This window comes from Pogoniulus pusillus, chromosome 14 (assembly GCF_015220805.1).
Source record: "Pogoniulus pusillus isolate bPogPus1 chromosome 14, bPogPus1.pri, whole genome shotgun sequence".
Lineage (NCBI taxonomy): Eukaryota > Metazoa > Chordata > Aves > Piciformes > Lybiidae > Pogoniulus > Pogoniulus pusillus.
Window position 1 is genome coordinate 18,802,477 of NC_087277.1, and position 15,532 is coordinate 18,818,008.

At 46.3% G+C, this 15,532-nt stretch overlaps 1 protein-coding gene across 14 annotated transcripts in view; it reads left to right on the plus strand.

Annotated features, from left to right (window-relative positions):
- Positions 1-15,532, plus strand: part of ADGRB1 (adhesion G protein-coupled receptor B1) — a 313,454-nt gene that overhangs the window by 121,195 nt on the left and 176,727 nt on the right. For 13 of the 14 annotated variants that reach the window (XM_064154394.1, XM_064154405.1, XM_064154392.1 and 10 more), the window contains one exon: positions 13,719-13,877. The exons of the other annotated variant lie outside the window; for it this stretch is intronic. In XM_064154394.1, the coding sequence (XP_064010464.1) occupies positions 13,719-13,877 (159 nt within the window). The remainder of the gene's footprint in view (positions 1-13,718; positions 13,878-15,532) is intronic. 14 annotated transcript variants of the gene reach the window in all.

Genomic DNA, 15,532 nt, shown 5'->3' on the forward strand with positions numbered 1-15,532 from the left:
GGGATGTAACAAGCATGTATAGTGATCCTCTCACACCATCATAGAGAAAAGGTGATGACCTTTTAGAACATCTATTTTTGAAGAACTGCTCTTAAGCATTATAATCCAGGATTTCTAAGGGATCTGTGAGTGAACTTGCTGTGCCTGCAGTTTACTTCATAGAGCCCCAACTTCAACAACAATGCTAATGACTCAACACATCTACTACAACTTAGCATCAGTGTCAATAGATCAATATTAACCCCTAATTGTAATGTTTATCAAAGTTAATGATATTGATTTCTTGCCCTAGATGCTTAAGACATGCAAGTACCATGTGGTTATTACTCCAGATACAAAACTGCTGCTGCTGTCTCCTTAAACTACCATGAAGGAATTTAGTAACAGCTTTTCATTTGGGTGCCTCCAATGGTTTGAACATATCTCTACCTTCTGCTTTTCCACGGTGGTCTCAGTTGCCCATGGGGCATTGACTTCAAATGTTTGCTATATAGTAAATCACCTTCATTCATCTGCAGACAGCATCTCCACACTGCTCATACCTCAGTTTTCTGTTTTTCACTTGAAACATTGGAAGATTGAAGAATTTCCTCTGTGTCCAAATGCTTTAAGTAATTTGAGCAAGCACTAGTGCTCAATTAATAGTCAAAAGAGCAGAAACCAAGAGCAAGCAGAATGTTAGTACCAGCTGTTCAATATGAAATAAATCAGAGGCCCTGCAAAGACCAATGAATGAAATGTTTTATGGCTAACTTCCATACTTGTGGTGGCAAGAACCTGACCTACCAGACAGCCCACTGTAATCTGTATCCCAGATAAGGGAGAGACACATTTTCTGGAAAATGACTAGCAAAGGTTTCAGAAGCTCATAATATACCTTAGATGGCATTCAGAGACCTAAAAACATATCTTTGGGCACAAAAACTTGAAGAATGTCTTTTCTGTGAGGATGGTGGAACTCTGGAGCAGGTTGCCCAGGGAAGTGGTGAGGGTCACATCCCTGGAGACATTCAAAGTCAGGCTTGATGTGCTGGCTTTGAGCAGCTTAATCTAGTTGCAGATGGATGTCACTGCTTACTTCAGGGGGGTTGGACTAGATGACTCTTAAAGGTCCTTTCCAATCCAGTGCATTCTTTGATTCTAGGGTTTTAGAATTCCACAACTTGGCACACACCTTTCTCAGTAAGGTGACCCTCCTAAGCTGCCTGGGCATACAGTCCTTATTGTCTCACAACTCTGGCTTGCAGATAAGCTCTTCTCTGCTCTACACTCTGACCCCTTAGGCACACAACAGCATTTAACTCCCCTGGATTTTTTCACTCACCTTGCCCAAGCGGTACCTGACCCAATCATTCTATCTGTCACCCCTCTTAATGAGACTAGTTAATGAGAGACAGAGACAGAACCTACACACAAAACAAGACTAAAGCCTGCACCCTTCTGCAATGAAAAACCCTAACAAGGTGTCAAAGGATGAGCTGGTAAAGGCAGCCTCTGCCCAGCAAGGCAGCCAGGATTAGCATCTTCCCACTGCAAGATGAATGTAACTGACAGCTTCACGAAGGAGAGGACACCAAAGGAAGAAATGCCTGCTGACAACTCGCTTGTTCATCAGCCTTCCTCAGAGGTGAACACACACCGAGTGCTTTCATGTGCTTTTCAACCACCTCCATTCCCCTTCCAGGCAAAATCCTCATTATTGACATCTATGTGTGAAGAGGGTTTGGCTGCACATCTCAAAACGTCATTAAATATTTGGTTTAATAACTGCCAAGGCGGCTGCCTCAGCATGTGCTGGAGTTTTGCATTTCTGGCTCTGTCATTGGGGCTGTTAGAGGAGCCAGAGTATGCTGCGAGGCCACGGAATAGTGTCTGCAGAGCAGTGTTCTCCTTGCAGAACCTGTTCCTGGGTTGTCTCCTTGGGTGATTTACTCGACTGTCCTCCTCTAAGATGCTTAGCTTAAGAAAATTTAACTTCTATCTGTCCTATATAGCAGGTGTCCTGCAATACTGCAGGCAAGTCTTTCAGCTTCTCAGCCACTCCCCAGTTCATCTTGCAGAGGCAATAATAGCACAGCCCTGCCTTGGAAGGCTCTTGCTGAAATATGTCACAGCTTGTGGAGGACTGAGAAACTGTGGTCTTGGGACTCATAGAAATCCTTCAGTTGGAAATGCTGTTCAGGAAACAAACTGAAATTGCACAGGGCTTGCAAAGCCCTGGATGTTACAACATGTTGCTGCATTTATGGGTTTGTGCAGTGTTCTGCATGTGTTTTAGACCTTTTAAAGCTGAAAACACCTTTGGCAAAAATGAGGCTCTTCAAGTCAGGCCAGATGGAACATGAAAAGAAATTTGAATATGTTCTTCTCTATGATTTCCTTTTTGAAGAAGGTTTTATGAAAATGGATAGTGGCATTGATATGAGGAGAGGTTTCAATCAACTTGGGCAGTTTAGACATTAATGTCTTCATGTGTTTATCACTGCACAGACTCAGAGAATTGCAGAATCACCTTGTTTGGAAGGGACCTCTGAGATCATAAAACCCAACTGTTAACCCAGTATTGCCAGGTCGCCACTAAACCATGACCCTCAGCATCAACACTGCACGACTTTTACATGCCTTCAGGGATGGTCACTCTCCCATTTTCTCAGACAGTGTGTTCCAGGGTTTGACAACCCTTACAAGGAGAAATTGTTTCCTAACATTCAACCTGAGCCTCTCCTGGCACAACCTGAGACCATTTCCTCTTGTCCTATTACCTGTTACTTGGGAGAACTGACTGACATCCACCTGGCTCCAACTTCTTCTCAGAGAGTTGTAGAGGGCAAGGTTTCACCTCATCTTCCTTTTCTTCAGGCTAAACAACCACAGTTTCCTCAGCTGCTCCTCAGAAGAGTTGTTCTTCAGAACCTTCATCTTCTTTGTTGTTCCTCTCCAGCACCTCAACATCCGCCTTGGAGCGAGTGGCCCAGAACTGAACCCAGCAATTGAGGTGTGGCCTCTTGAGTGCATGTGGATGATCCATTCCTTACTCCTGCTGGCCTCATCATTTCTAATACAAGCCAGGATGCTCTTGGTCTTCTTGGCCATCTGGCCACAGTGCTGGCTTACACTCAGCTGGCTGCTGACGCCCCCCCCCCCCCCCCCCCCCCCACCAGATCTTTTTTCATCAGAGAGCTTTCCAGCCATTCATCCCCAAGCCTGTAGAATTTCAAGGGGTTGTTGTGGCCCAAGTGTAGGACCCAGTACTTGACCTTCTTGGACCTCAGCCCACTGGCCTCAGCCCATTGACCTGGCCTGGCCTGATCCCTCTGTAGAGCCTCCCTACCCTCATGCAGAACAGCATAGCTGTTGAACTTGGTACCATTTGCAGATTTACTGAGCCTGCATCAATATCCTCACCTAGGTCATCAATAAAGATATTAAAGAAAACTGGTGCCAAAACTGAGCCTTGGGGCACACTGCTTGTGACAGGCCACTCCCAAACAGATTTAACTCCATTCTCTACCACTCTTCAGGCCTTTACCCAGTAAAGCATCCACTCATGCAGGCCACTAGCAGCCAGTTTCTCCACACGTGTCTATGTTATGAGCCCTCTGTGTTTTGCATAAAGGTCTGCAATAATTTCTAGAAGGAAATAGTGTGTGAACTCATCTCTGATGTGATTTACACATCATTGGAGAGGTTCAGGGTGGGAAAGTATTTAAATCCTCCTTGATGGTGCATGCTGGATTTTCCTTCAAAAGTCTGTCTCTGATATTTTTCCTGCTCTGCTTTGAAATAAGTGATTAGGCCTCTATGGCTTTCTCAGGGGGAGTTTCCACATTCTAATTTGATCTCCTGCTCCAGACTAAACATTCCTTTTCCCATTTCCCTGCCCACCTCCCCCACTATTTCCCAGAAATAATCTCTTTATCCCTAGTGTTTCATTTGCAATAAGCACAGCTTTATGCTGGGTTGCCTTGAAAGCTGAGCACTGTGGCCTCATTTCCATCTTCTTTCAGTGATTTGCAAAGCAGAGGATATTGAACCTGATCTTAAATGTTAAACCAAACTGAGCCTGGTTACCTTTGTTTGCATTGCTGTGGAAATCAGTGGCAGCTTTGACCAATCAGCAGCTTTGAAAAATCACATCACTGATTTGGATATCCAGAAGTGAGTGATCGGAGCAGCTTTTTGAATAGTGGTGGGGAACACTGGCTTGATCTTGAGCTGTGCTCTAAAAGAGAGTGATAGCAATAAAATTAAGGTAGAAAGAGGCCAAGAAACTGGGAAAAGACCATAAACAACCTCGTTGGCCAGATCAGAGGTCTTTCAGACCAATCTCCTCCCATCAACAATATCTATCAAGAGAAAATATTGGAACAAGACAAGCATAGAGTCCTTCCAGCCTTCATCAGCTGACAACCCAGAGACCTTCTGAGCAAGAGCTGATCTAATCGCATTTAGTGGGGTTTTCTTTCATACATTTCCCTAGCTACATTTGCTATTCGTAGAGACTTTGGTCTCTTTTCCTGCTGTGACAAGCACTGTGCAGTTTGACAGTTCTCTGCATCTGTAAGTTATGCCCTTTAGTGGTTTTGCACCTGCCTCCTGCTAGTTTCATTCGGCATCCTTCAATTCCAGTATTGGAAAACACAATGAACAACCATTCTGTAGTTACCTTGTCCTGGCCACTCATGAACTTTCATTGCATCCTCATAATTTCCCACCCTGATTCATCTGTAAACCATGAAGAAGAGTCCTAGTGGAAGGTTATGGCTGCTGTTAATACAGTTTGGTAGAGGTAAGCACACACAGAACAGAAAAAATGATCCTATCTGTGCAGATGAATACACCTGTCTTGGACTTCCCTTGTACAATCACACGATTGTTTTGGTTGAAAGAGGCCTTTAAGGTCATCGAATCCAACTATTACCCACCACTGCAAGGTTACCACTAAACCATGTCACTCAGCACAGCATCTACATGCCTTTCAAATAACTCCAGAGATGGTGACTCCACCACTGCCCTAGGAAGCCTCTGCTGGTGCTTGACAAACCTTTTCATAGAATCATAGAATCAATCACATTGGAAGAGACTTTCAAGATCATGCAGTCCAACCTAGCACCCAGCCCTATCCAATCAACTAGACCATGGCACTAAGTGCCTCATTCAGTCTTTTCTTGAACACCTCCAGGGATGGTGACTCCACCACCTACTTGGACAGCCCATTCCAATGGCAATAACTCTCTCTGTGAAGAACTTCCTCCTAACATCCAGCCTGTACCTCCCTTGGCACAACTTGAGACTGTGTCCCCTTGTTCTGTTGCTGGTTGCCTGGGAGATAAGACCAATCCCCACCTGGCTACAGCCTCCCCTCAGGTAGTTGTAGAGAGCAATGTGGTCATCCCTGAGTCTCCTCTTCTCCAGGCTAAACAAACCCAGCTTTTTCAGCCTCTCCTTATAGGGCTTGTGCTCTAGGCTCCTCACCAGCTTTGTTGCCCTTCTCTGGACACCTTCCAGTTTGTCGAAGAAACTTTTCCTAATGTCCTTCCTAAACCTTCCCTGGCACAACTTAAGGTATCACCCAGACCTTTTTCTCACAAGCATCTTTCTTGTCAAGCGTTGGAGCTGGCTACCTGATACAGTCATCATCCCTAGTGGGATTTAAAAGATGTGCAGATGTGGTGCCAAGGGGACATGTTTTAGTGGTTACCTGGCAGTGCTGGGTTAATTGTGGGACTTGATGATCTTATGGGTCTCTTACAACCAAAAAAAAACAAAACAAAACAAAAAAAAACCCCAAACTAAAAAACCCCAATGATTCTACTTGTGGTGGCTTTATGTAGTCTAGGCATGTTTCTCAGACACAAGCTGTCCTGGCCTGTTGAGTCTGAGAGCACTGCCAACAAGAAGTGCCTGATGTAGTGTGTCAGCAAAGACCCTTCTGCTGTGCGCTCTTGATTGTTTCGTGTTGATTCCTTAGTTTTTCCTGTTGTCACTGTCATCTAATTTAAGGCATTGCTGTTAAATTAAAAGTGAGTGAGTGACTGGAATCTGAGACACATCGCAGCTGTCAGCTGCAAAGATAAACTCCGGATCAGGATGCAAGTCTCCCAAAGATCAAGGGTGTTTGGACGAGGCGTCTAAGTGGAGCTCTTTCAGTTAATTTGTAGTAGGAAAGATCTATTCTTCTGGCATCTCTGCTTGAGATTCAGAACAAGACATGGCAAATATCAGCTTGCCAGCTGTTTCTGACCATCTTGAAAATTTCTCCATTTAACTGTGAAGAATTAGAATGCATTGAGTCATCCTAGCATGAAGAGTCATTCGTTTTAGTGCATGATCTTGACAAGAACCAACTGAGGAGGATCAAAAAGCCCTTTAGAAACTGGATTAAAAGCCTCTCTCAATGACAGTCTCCATGGCACTCAAACCAATCCCATGAGCAGCAAGCCTGACATGTAACAGTCACCACTGAAAAGCTCAGCCTAAGAACCAGAGAATCACTGAATCATTCAATGTACTGGGTCGGAAGACACCTCTAGAGGTCATCTAGTCCAACCCCTTGCAGTAAGAAGGAACCTCTCCAACTACATTAGGATGCTCAGAGCCCCATGAAGCCTGACACTGCATGTCCTCAGAGATGACACCTCCACTACCTCCCTGGGCAACCTGTACCAGTGTTCCACCACCCTCATGGTGAAGAACTTCTTCCTCATCACAGGATCACAGAATGTTAGGGGTGGGAAGGGACCCAAGGAGATCAAGTCCAAACCCCCTTCCAGAGCAGGACCACACAATCTAGCACAGATCATAGAGGAATGCATCCAGACAGGCCTTGAAAGTCTCCAGAAAAGGAGACTCCACAACCTCTCTGGGGAGCCTGTTCCAGTGCTCTGTGACCCTTACAGTAAAGTTACCCCTTGTGTTGAGGTGGAACCTCTTGTGCTGCAACTTACACCATTGCGCCTTGGTCCATATCCTAGGGGAGCAAGTGAGCAGAGACCTGTCCCCCCCTCTTCCTGACCAGCCCTCAGATGTTTAGAAACTTTATTAAATCTACTCTCTCCATCTTCTGTTCTCCAGACTAAAAAGTCCCAGGTCCCTCAGCCTCTTCCTCATAAAAATACTCTCCAGGTCCCCTAATCATATCCTCATAGCCCTCTCCAGGCGATCCCTGTCTCCCTCTTAAACTGGGAGCCCAAACTGAATGCAGTATTCAAGATGAGAGCTCACCAGGGCAGAGTAGAGGGGAAGTAGAACTAAACTTGATCTGCTGGACACACTCTTCTTAATACACCCCAAGATCCCACTGACCTCTTTGGCCACAAGGGCACATTGCTGTGCCATGGTTAACTTGTTATCCACCAGCACTCCCAGTTCCCTCTCCACAGGGCTGCTCTCCAGCAGATCACTTCCCAACCTGTACTGGTGCAGTTTATTATTCCTTCCCAGGTGCAGGACTCTGCACTTGTCCTTGTTGAACCTCATTTGATTCCTCTGTGCCCAGCTCTCCAGTCTGTCCAGGTCTTGCTGGATGGCTGCACAGCCTTCAGCTGTATTAGTTTGGTGTCATCAGCAAACTTGCCGAGCAGACACTCTGTGCCCTCATCAATGTCATTGATGAAGATATTGAACAGGACTGGCCCCAGCACTGATCCCCAGGGGACTCCAGTGGTTACAGCTCTCCAGTCTAAACCTACCCTTTTCTAGTTGAAGACCATTGCCCTCTGTACTATGACTACATGCTATTGTAAACCCTCCTTCTCTTTCTGGCAGTGTCCTTCACCTGTTGGAAGGCCACAATAGGGTCTCCCTAGTGCCTTCTCTCATCCAGGCTGTACAACCTGAGTTAGGACCATTCTCAAAAAAATAAAAAAGACAAGCTAAAGCTTGCCATGTGATGGAAGTGATTGCTGCTGGTCGTGATGGGAATCTCTGGAGCTGGAGGTGTGAGCCACAGCTAATCTAGCTAAAGGGAATAAAGAAGAAAGTGAGAAATGCCTTCAGTTCTGCAAGGCTGTAGCTGAGAAAATTTTGCTAAGTGGGAATGGGTTGGGTGTGTGACCTTCAGAGAAGTCAATGCCTTGGAAAAGCAAAATCCTTCATAATGCATTTGCAGCAGGCTCATTATTTCTGGATTAAGGACAGATGGCAACTCAACCTGTATCGATCGGTGGGATGTAGCAGTTTGTTGAGTGATGGTGAAACAGGACTCCTGGGGCAAAAGGGACTATCTGCAAAGGGTCCCATTAACATTGGTGGGATTCTGAACTGTATTTCACGTGCCCAGCATCAGAAGGTCTCCTCCAACTCCATGCTTGTAATCTAAGCAGAGGCAGAGCAGGAAACTGTGTGGCAGAGAAGTGGAGCAAGCATTTGCTAAAATATAGGGAGTCTGTGATGCTTGTTCCAGCTCAAAGAATCACTCCTGACAAAATAAGTGATGGGGAAAGTATGCAGCTACTGCATGTCCCTTCTATAGCATTTGCACCGGGCTAAAAGAATCTGGACAGACTGAGGCCAACCATGTGAGGTTCAACAAGGCCAAGTTCTGGGTTCTGTACTGTGGTCACAAAAACTCCATGAATGATACAGGCTGGAAAACTGCTTGGCAGAGAGGCACACAGAGGTGCTGCTCAACAGCTGACTGTACTTGCGCCAGAATTTTGTCCAATGCCAACAGCATCCTGGCTTGTATCAGAATTAGTATAGCCAACAAGAGTAAGGAAGTGATTGTGTTCCTGTACTCAGTACTTTGAGGCTGCACCCCAAGTACTGGGTTCAATTTTAGGCCCCCCACTCCAAGGACATTGAGCTACTGGAACATGTCCAGAAAAGGGCAATGAGGATGGTGAGGTCTCTTGAACACATGAGCAGCTAAGGGATCTGGGGCTGTTCAGTCTGAAGAAGAGGAGGCTGAGGGCAGACCTCACTGCTCTCTACAGCTCCCTGAAAGCAGGTTGTAGTGAAGTGGGTATTGGTCTCTTCTCCTTAGCATCAAATGATAGAATGACAGGAAACAGCTTGAAATTGCATCAGCAAAGATTCAGGTTGGGTATCAGCAAAACTTTATTCACCAAAACAGTCATCAAACATTGGAACAGGCTGTCCAGGACAATGGCAGAGTCACCATCCCTAGAGGTATTTCAAAGATATCTGGATGAGTAGTTTGGAGACATGGTCTAGCAGCTGCCCATAGGGAGATACTAAGTGACGGTTGGATTCAATGATCTTAAAGTCCTCTCCAACCAGGCAATTCTATGATTCTGTGAAAGCCTCTGTATGGTTGTCACAGCTCAGCAGCTCCACAGCCAAGAAAGATCATTCATTTGTTGTTACTCAGACACCCCTTCCCACCCGACATATGCTTTCAAGTAAGGAGCAGAAGAACCAAGTGTTTTACTAATGGCACAGCGCTTTCTTTCCCCCCTCAAAGGTGGGATGAGCATAACTTCATATAATAAGGCTTTAACTGATTGTTTACAGCAGCACTAAAAAAGACAAATCACCTGAACCAGTGAATGACTAGAAACACTGAATGACTAGGAAAAGCAGGGAGATTTCAAAAGGTTTATCTGACAGCCAATAAACAGGATAAATAACACACAGTATTTCATTTGTCAGGACCGTGGGACAACCTGATGAAAAAAAAAGACTACTCCATAAAGTGAGGAATACTTTTGTCTTGGCTGTAAATGCCTGTGTTGATTTAATAAGTGCTCTGGTACTTCTCTATCTTCTCTAGCACTCACAAATGGAATGAAAACTGAGAAACAAGGGGAGAAAGGAAGTTATTTGTGCTCAACAACATAAAGAGATCTCATTCCAGTTAAGGGTTTGAGATCATGATGGGTTTTATCTTAGTTTGATTGTTTTTTCTGTTGCTAAGGGTAAGCAGAGTAAGTCAGACTGGAGCACACACTGTTCCACAAAGATGATCAGAGGGCTGCAGCACCTCACCTATGAGAACAGACTGAGAGTAGAAGCTGTTCAGCCTGGAGAAGAGAAAGCTCTGAGAAGACTGTATTGTGGTCTTCCAACATCTGAAGGGGGGCTTCAGGAAAGCTGGTGAAGGACTTTTTAGGATGTTGGATAGTGATAGGACTAGGGGGAAAAGGAGCAAAACTAGAAGTGGGTAGATTCAGATGGGATGTTAGGAAGAAGTCCATCACTGTGAGGGTGGTAAGACACTGGAACAGATTGTCCAGGGAAGTGGAAGCCCCATAAAGCCAGGCTGGATGGGGCTCTGAGCAGCCTGATCTAGTGCCCATGGCAGTGGGGTTGGAACTAGATGATCCTTGAGGTCCCTTCCAGCCCTGACAGTTGTTTGAGTCTATGATTCTGTGCTCTTTGCTGCAGTGACACCAGGCATCGTCTATGTATTTTTAGGAGGATTCCTACCATCCTAATGTGTCATACCCCCAAGTGCAGGCCTGTTTGAATAGTGTATCATCAAACCGGGAACGCCACGGCAGACAACCGGCCTGGGTAGCAGTCTGTGTCTTAGAATCACGGAGCTGTTTTGGCTGGAAAACATCTGTAGGATCATCAAGTCCGGCCAAGCCTGGAGCTAAACCGTGTCACTCAGCACCACACCGCAGTACGTTCGAAACACCTTCAGGAGTTAACTGGCATTAAGCCTTCTGCCTGGGCAGCCCGTTGCAGCGTTTGAGAAGCCGTGAGCCCCGAGCGCTGCGGCTGTCCCGCTCAGCGCCACCGAAGGCCGGTGCGGTCGTGACACACTGCGCAGCCCTCCGCCATGCCTGCCTCACGGAGGGTGAGGGGGAAACGGGGCCTGCCGGGGGAGCAGGGAGGCGCAGGGTACCCGCGGAGCGCCGCTCTGCGCTGCGTTGCCTACGTGTCCCGCGGGGACGCCTCCCTCCGCCCGCGCCGCTCCGTTCCCGCCGCTGCCTGCGACCCGGAGCGAAGGCAGGGCGGCCGCAGGGCCTGGCTCCCCGCCAGCCGCTCCTAGCACGGCCTGCGCCTGCCGCCACAACATTGGCGCTGCCCCACCGACGATCCCTGGATTTCAAGCCAGGGAAAAGGTGATATTCCTTATCTTTGATATATATTCCCCCCACTGCATTGCCTTCCCTTTCCCCCCCTGTTCCAGCCTAATCTAAGAAACCCAGTTCGTCAGCCCTTTGGCCCTTTATCCCAAGGGAATGACTTGAACTTGGGCAGGAGCTCTCCCACCCCCTGCTGCCCGGGATAACCAGGTGTGAAAACCCTCTCAGCGATGAAGTTTCTTCTGTGTCCAGCCTAAACCACCCCTGGTCCAACTTGAGGCCGCTTCCCGGTTTCCTGTCACTTGATACTAGGGGGGAAAAACTGACCTCAATTTGATTACTACAACCTCCTTTCAGGGAGCTGTAGAGAGTGCAAAGCTCCCCCCGCCCCCAGCCTCCTTTTCTCCAGCCTACCCAACCTCAGATCCCTAAACCACTCCCCGCAAGACCTCTTCTTCAGGCCCTTCACCAGCTTCATCGTTTTTGTTCACAAACACAACACTGAATAATCTTTGGAGACACTGAAACAATTGCACATCTTGACTTAAAAGTATCCCAAGTAAATAGAGCCCAAGCAAAGCCAAGGCTTGTGTGGAGCTGCTTTCTTTCACTCGATCTGTAAGGAAGTGAGAGCAAAGAAGGACACTCTTAAAAGGGCAGGCAAAGAGCTGATTAGATCCTAAATGTGTCAGGTTACAGATAGTCTATTGATCAGCTCAAGAAGGTATCAGGATACCTGCTTTTATGCCAGTGGCCTCTCTTGCAAATGAAACACAATCTTCCACCATCAAGAAAGGAGAGAGACAAGGCTGCTTCCCTGTGCTGTTTGGAAAAGGAATCAGCAGAGAAAGTGACTGACAATGGAAAGACATCCTTCAGGGTCAAGTAATTACAGTGTGCTAATAACAACACCATCCTCCACACTGCTGCCAGGATCTCCAAGCACCTTGCTGGCTGTTTCACTAATCTGTGTTTCCATCCCATTCTTTTTTCTCATTCTTACAAATCTAAGCAGCTTCGCTGCGTTTAGCAGTGTGAATGTTGCTGAGCAAGTCTGTCTTGCTAGTAACATATGAGGTTATGACTGTATCAGTCTATCCCTGTGAAAAAGGATATTGCCAATGTCTCTATATTCTGATCTGACACAGGTAAGCTGTTGAGGACCCTCATATTTCCAAGGTGAGCTGCCTAAAGTGTGTAGGAGTACACAGCTCACAGACAGCTGTGATCTCCATTGTCTCATAAAGAGAAATGCAGGCAGGCTGCAGCAACTGAAACAGGTTATTTACATCTGACTCTTGGTGAGAAAAATGAAAGGGACTTTATTTCACTTCGATTTAAAAAAGCAGCATTTGCCTTCCTCTCAGTGCCTCCTCTCTTAAAAAAAAAACTTACATCTTTGAGCTCATTATCTTTCTCTGTGCCTGAGCATAGCACATAGCTGCATTTCTTGGACTTGGAGCATCTCCAAGTGTAGCTGTATGTAATGAGAGGATCCACAGCAGGGAAAGCACCCATCTGAGAATGGCCACTTCTGGGATGAAGGGCTACCTCTGCTCTTCCCCATGAGGAGGGGAAATGATAGAGTGGATGCAGTAAACAGCTGTTAGAAGCAGAGGCCTATTACAGAGCAGATTTTAGCTGGCTGCTTATGGCCAATGAGGAGTGAACTGACCACTGAGGGATATGACAGCTTATCCATCACTTGAAGAGCTTGGGTGGTCCCCTGCTGTGTTTCTGCAACAAGAAACGTAGCCTCACTGGGCTCCCCACAGGATACCTTACTGTAAGGCTTCAGACTCTGGGAGGCAAGCCAGGTTTAGATAGTCTTTGTGGTCCATACTGCCATCAGTGGTTATGGACATCCTACCAGGGCCAGTTGTTCTTGGCAACAAGCCAGAAAATCACAGAGTGGAGAAGGTTGTGGAGGTTTGGCATTTCCCTTCTGCAAGAGGCAGTATCATCCCTGCAGCAAGGGGCTTGTTGGCTCCATCAACATGCAGGGCTGTAGCTGGTGGTACAGGGGAAAGCTATCGTGTTGTTGACACCAGCCATGGACATGGCTGGGAAGAGAAGCCAAAAAAGCACCTTCATCTTAATGGTACTTATAGATTGCTCCCCATGGATGCTGCAAGAATGCTGGAGTGGAATATTATTCCCTCCCCAGCTGTCCTTGAGAGTGATGCCTGTGGCTGGTGATACCTGCAGTGTGGGGAAAGGAGTGTCATTTTTGGGAGGGGATGGGCAGTAGAACTTCTCTTCCTTCTCAACTCCATTGTGCTTGGTGGGGAAAGAAGGAGGGACAACCTCACCAGTTCTGGACATGTATCTTGAGGTGTTTTTTGTGACTGCCTGCTTAAATTAGAAGCCAACATATCACAAAACAGACAAAGATTCATCTCAGAGGAGGAGACTGTTTTGAAGCAGCAAGCACAGGAAGAGCTGGACTAGTTAGAAATGACATAAGGCAAAGTGCCTGTTTAGAGATAGGCAATAGTTGAGGAGAAGTCAGTGGAAAGGCAATGCTTATCTCTTCCCCTTTTATCTCTTGCCTTTTTGGACTGCTGTGTGGTGTCAAGCCCTACCACGGTCAAAGACATCCCAGGTTCAGGGCTTGGTAGTGTTTACATTGTAGGGTCTACCAGGCCAGTGTTGTCCTGGCTTCATGGGTGGTGGACTCTCACTGAGGCTGACAGGGCTTTTCTGGATTTTGCCCAGGTGGCTGGAACTCGTGGTCAGCTTGGGGGGACTGCACCAAGGAGTGCGGGGGAGGCCTGCAGACCCGTATGCGCACCTGCAAGCCTCTTCCCAATGAAGGTCTGGTCTGCGAGGGAGTCCTGGAGGAAGGCCGGCTGTGCAATAGGAAGACATGCAATAGTAAGTGGAGGCATGTTCCCTCGCACGCGTGTGAGCAGCTCACCCCTCCCCGCAGGAGCTTGGCCTCATCACCAAAAGTACAAAGGATGCTCCCAAGGAACAGCTGTGATGGGCTGTGTTGGAGCATTAAGCCCAGAGCAGCATGCTGGTTCAGCTGTGCATGGCCCTGCCCTTCCCTGCCTGTCTCGTTGTCATGCATGCACACAAGCATGAGGTGGCACAAACCTTCCAACATACACACCTGCAGATCCAGACCTTATCCCAAAGAATGAGGGTTAATCTAAAGGAATCCATAAGCAGGCTTACATCAGGTGTTCATTTGCTGGTGCTAAGTCTGCTACTGATGGGAAAATACACACTCTCAAGGGAATTTCATTAACAGGTAAAGCCTCTCTCAAAAAAAAAAAAAAAAAAGATAAACCCCCCCAGAAAAAACCCCAACACCCAACCAACAAAAAAAAACCCAAACCAACCAACCAGCAATGAAAAACAACCAAACCACACAAAAAAAATCCCCACCAGCCACGAGGCTAAGAAAGATGCTAACCTTGCTTCTTTTTAGCTTAGCTCACCTTCCCAGTCAAGAGCAGGGTTGTTGTTCCATTCTTTTACAAAACAAAGCCTACTGAGCTGAGATGTGGAAAAAGATCTTGTCATTAGAAAATGCTGAGCTTGAGCAAGGCAAAGTCTTTCCACTGTCCTCCTGTAATGCAGCTTCTTTCCAGGTCCTCTTCTTCAGAGAGCAGCAGATAGATTGTCAACATCAGTTAGATATTGATGGGCTTAGCTGGTGAACCTTCAACCCTTTCATCCCTAGTTATTCTTTTTGCATTAGCTGAGCTGAGATGGAAGTGAAAAGGAAGGAAAATAACAGCAGAGGTTCAGACCAGCAAATACAAATAAATGGCTGATTATGATTATTCTCTTTTTTCTTTAATTTCAAATTCATAGTAAAGATGTTTTAATAACTCCACCAACTAGTCAAATAACTAGGGAAAGTTCAGCTGTCTTCAAAGGCAGTGAAGTATCTCCTGATAAAGGAAAAGTTCAAATAGAGGGACATAAATATATTCTTCTAATAAGGGCTAAAATGATTTCATGCATTTTTTATCAGTTCCATAAATTTAAATCATGTTGCAATTAGCCTTTTTTTTTTAAATGAAATTGTCTGATATATTAAATTTCATCTCCTTGACTCATAGGTGGTAAATTCCTTCTGAGGTTCACCCACACTAGGCATCTTTAATCTATGTCCCCCATGTTTGCTAGTGGCTTTGTAATCATAATGTATCTGGGGTTTGGGGCAGTAAGTGGAAGAGTGAAAAGACTTTGAAATTGGACCTGAAAGGAGGGCCAGCTTTGGGGCTTCAGCGTGTCTGAATGGAGCTGGAGGAAGTACCACACCAGTTTTGGTGAATAATGCTGTGAAAGAGAAAGTGGGTGAATAGGAAGCACTCTGCAGGTGTGTTATTGTTCTAACTTGGAAGCACATTAAAGTGCTTCTCCTGAGCTAGACAAACAAGGAGGTCTCAGCTTCTTAGAATCTTTGCAGGACATCCATTTTCAAAACCCTCTATGTGACCTGTTTGATTCCTTCACCTCCTTCTTGAACTGGATGTGGGAGGTGGACTGGTCACTGTTTTCCAATTCTAGTC